The following is a 4,177-nucleotide window of genomic DNA, read 5'->3' as shown; positions in this document are numbered from 1 at the left end:
ATTAAACTTAAAATCAGATCCGAATTAACTCGAATTTAGAATTAAAATTTTTAATTTAAAGGATTTACAACATTTTTGTTGTCCAAAATTTAAACGGCTTCGAAACACACCTAGACTTTTTTAAAATACAATTTCTCGGACATTTGAAACAAATTTAGATATAAATTAAAGATCGTAAATTTACTAGTTAAAAATATTCATATCTAAGATACTTTTTACTTCAATACGCTTATGTTCCTTGAGTAAACAACATTTGCAATAAATATTGATAATATCGTTTCTTTTGTTTTTAACTTAATATTTTCCATTATTATAGTGATATAACATAATCTACGTAAATTTTTATCATTATTCTTATGAAGAAAGTTTATAAATAAATACATCGCTATCTTTTGTAAAAACAAAATAAGAAGATAGGAGCGTTATTAAAACAAAAAAATAGTATTTAAAATGATGAAGAACGTTTACATTGAAGCAACGTTATCTTCGTTCGATAACCTTTTCTGCGATGAGCTATTGTTATTCACTTCCAAGCCCGGTTTCTTACTTCTCCTATATAATGTAGAATATCCAGTGAATTGATAAGAAAATAAAATGTACAGAATATTATTATTATTATTAAGGGATTATTCTATTTTCCTTTGAATTTGTAGTTAAATAATTTGTTTAGATTTGTTTACATCTTTCTTGTATCTTTCTTTCTTTTACATCTTTCTTTTTACATCTTTCTTCTTCTTCTCGATACACATTAAATAATTATTATTCTAGATAACAATTAATTCCCTAACGAAAAACTAATTTTAACTATTTTTTCAGCTCGTTTCACCCCACCTGTGGATAAAATCCAGAAAAGCACCAGAACCAGAAGGATTTGTCCAGCACACGTCAAGATTACCCGAGACATCGTCAAAACCGATTCTCGTAGTTTGGAAAAATGGAAAGATCCAGAGCATCTTCACAGATCCAAATGATAGTGTCTCATCACTAAATTTAAAACGAGGATTAGCAAGTCTCTTCCAATATACAACTTTTGATGGTGAAGTTCAAGAAAAAGATGCTTCGGGTCTCTGCAGGGTGGTTTACACATCTTTGGGTCCATCATCAGTGGAGAAGAGAAAAATTTCCTGTCAGGAGAACAATCTTCCTCCGAGAGTTGTACACCCCAATCCTATTTTTGGTATAAAGCTGACGAGTTCAAGAAATTGTACATACGATTTGTCACCAAGTTTACTTCCTTTGAAGATTCGAGAACAGGAAATTCATGTTATGCACTTGGTTAGCAAACCTGAAGTTGGTTCTGCTGTCACTTCCCAAAGAGTAGTTTGGAAAGTTGATGAAATTCAGGGATCTACTGTTGAAGCTGAAAGTGTGAAGAATGCTATTATTCTCTTGGAACCAGGGTTTAGAGACATTCCTATTGATCTGCAGATTGAGCTGATGAGTTGCCCTGATAGTGGATGCTCTACGGTGAGTTAAAAGTTCGAAATAATTTAAAAATCTCTGTATTTTTCTGGCATAGTCTTTTATCTTATTGATTATCTAACTCTCTACATTTCTTCCTGATCCTAACAACATCTAATTTTTTCTCTTGTGCTTCCAGTTAGAGCAAACCGTCCAGGAAAATCGAGATGCCCTCGACACCTCAGTCCTAGGCACTGCAAAATCAGCATCAGCCTTTTTGAAACTAATATCTCTAGTCAGAGAAGCTTCCTCTGAGGAATTAGTGAAGTTACTAAAAAGCATCAAGTATCGGCAATTACGTCCTCAACTCTGGGACATATTAGGCTCAGCCTCAACCCCAGCAGCTCATCAAGCTGCTATGAAAATCCTTAAACAAGACGAGATTGGCGACGACACCGAAAGGTACTTATGGTCTCTATCATTCTCGCCAACACCCGACCCTGAAATCATTAAAGATGTATTAAGAAGATCCGAGGAGACCATCCAAAACGACAAAGTATCGGAAACCCTAGCCCTCACTGCAGCTGCAATGGCTAAACAACATGGTTCACCTTCTGTGATAGAAAAGGCCAGAGTTAGTTTAGAATTAGGCCTGGACAGTTGCACAGGAGAAGAATGCCAACTGAAATTCCTCAGAGCCTTAAGAAACCTCGAAAGCGAAGCAGCTGTTCCAGCTTTATTAAATTTTGCATTAAAAGGTAGCAAAGTCACGAGTGCAGCTGCCTGGTTAGCTTTAGGAGCTTTGCCGAAACAACACATAAGTGAGGATGTCAGATCAGCAGCTCTGAAGACTTTTTATCAACTAGGAGGTCCCAGAAGAGATAGTACTGTCAGAACTCTAGCCCTGAATCTCATTCTCGAAAATGATCCATCAGTTGATGATCTTCAAGGTTTTGTACAGTACCTAGCTACTCGAGATCTGATGTACGAAGTTCGAAAGTACCTGAGCCAAAGGTTAGAGCAACTGTCCGAAAAGCATCCTCAATTTTCGAAAAACCTAAAGGAAGCTCTAAGAAGGGAGTCTCACAAAATCTACAACTACGACGTCCTTGCTCTGAAGGGTCTCAGTACCGCTTTTACGAGAAGCTTCCTTAGATCTCCACGAAGCAATGGATCACTAGTTACAGTTCAGGAAGTCAATTCTGGTCTTCTAAAACGAGGTGTCGTGGATGTCGTTTTAGAAAGTGAACCACATTCCACAGATCTTTTTTCTCTGGGTCTTTTCGCTGGAGGTCTGGGTGGATTCGTATCGTCGGAACAGGAAGACAACAATGTTCCAGCGGATGATGAAGCGGCTACAGCTGGAATGGAAATTTCTCTTTTGGGAGTTGTGATAAGACCTTTTGTCTTCTTCTCAGGTCAGGGAGAGCTGATGGGGCATGTTTGGTCTGGAACAGCTTCTGAGAGAACGCCAGCATTTCAAGCATTAGTAAATCTTCATCGCTACATGGAATACGTTCCCTTAGCTTCTGGGTTTGTCGGTGAAATGAGTGTCGAAGGGGCCGTGAGTTTCGACCTGGCTGGACAAATTCAGTTGAGTCTTTGGTCCAGGAATGCCCAGTCTTTAGTGGATATGGGTGCTGGAGTTGCGATCCAAGGTGGAACAAAGGTTCGAACAAACTTTGTACAAAGTACTGCTGAATTTTTGTTCACTCTTGAACCAAAACTGGAGTTAGCGACTGATGTGGATTTCGCTGGTCCAGTTTCTTTGTGTATGAGGTTGACTCAACCAGAGACGATAGTGAGACACCATGTTTATAAAATTGAAAGGATACCTGGGAGTAGACATAGATTAAGGAAGACTAAACGATCTCGACTATTTTCACCAGCGAGATCCTACCTCTTAAATAGGAAAAACAATGAAATGTGTTCGAAAGTGTTTAGTTAACGAATGTTGTGATTGAAATTGACAGAATTGGAATGATTGTTAAGATATGTTACCTTGAACAATACTGTTATCAAAGACAGTTTACAAAGAATTGTTTATATATTTTGTATATCGTTTAGAGAGATTTGAGAGAAATGCATCTGCAGAACTGAGGAGAGTGCGTAAGTGTTCGCAGAAACAACTAAACTGTATTTTTGTACCATATGTAACTCAAATGTTGATTAAGCGAATTTAAGAACGTTTTTTGCTCTCTGCTGGAAATGTATAAATTTAGGAGATAGAGAAGCTAATGATCAATGGGTTGTTACAGGAATTTGAAAATGAATCTCTTGAAGACTGTATAGTTTATATCTATCATAAAACCAAAGGTTGTCTTTTGAAATAAAACGTTTTATTATGAAAGCCGATGTAGGACATGTTTATTTATTTAAAATACATACATAAATTTAATAATCCTTAAATTGACAAAATAAAAATATAATCAGTCTTATTCAAAATAGCCAAATACAACAATTTAGGTAGAATGTCTCATGCGCAAATTTCTGACTAGAATTTCACTTACAAAAACAAGGATCGAGACGAAAATGAGCAAAATTTGGGGAAAGAACGTTAAGCAAAGCAGGAGTGCGAAAATTCTCAAAAAATTTATTTATTTTTAGTATTAATTTAATATTTTGAATGATTTCGGACACCCCGAAGGGATTTCGACAATGCTAAAAAAAACTTTGATTAATGGACCCTTAGACATTTTTAGGTTATGGTATGCTGACCAGTCCCAGATCTGGACCAGATTAGACTGCTAAGAAAAGATGAAAAAATACTGATTTT

The 4,177-nt window shown here is 36.4% G+C and overlaps 1 protein-coding gene across 3 annotated transcripts in view; it reads left to right on the top strand.

The window, feature by feature from the left end:
- Positions 1–3,756, top strand: part of LOC117181526 (microsomal triglyceride transfer protein large subunit) — a 32,433-nt gene extending 28,677 nt beyond the window's left edge. For all 3 annotated transcript variants that reach the window (XM_033374304.1, XM_033374305.1, XM_033374306.1), the window contains 2 exons: positions 817–1,467; positions 1,601–3,756. In XM_033374304.1, coding sequence (XP_033230195.1) covers positions 817–1,467; positions 1,601–3,349 — 2,400 coding nt within the window. In that variant the 3' untranslated portion in view covers positions 3,350–3,756. The remainder of the gene's footprint in view (positions 1–816; positions 1,468–1,600) is intronic.
- Positions 3,757–4,177: the final 421 nt, after the last annotated feature.

Source organism: Belonocnema kinseyi, chromosome 10 (assembly GCF_010883055.1).
Source record: "Belonocnema kinseyi isolate 2016_QV_RU_SX_M_011 chromosome 10, B_treatae_v1, whole genome shotgun sequence".
Lineage (NCBI taxonomy): Eukaryota > Metazoa > Arthropoda > Insecta > Hymenoptera > Cynipidae > Belonocnema > Belonocnema kinseyi.
The sequence above is the reverse complement of the archived record's forward strand: the minus strand, read 5'-3'. Positions and strand labels throughout refer to the sequence as shown.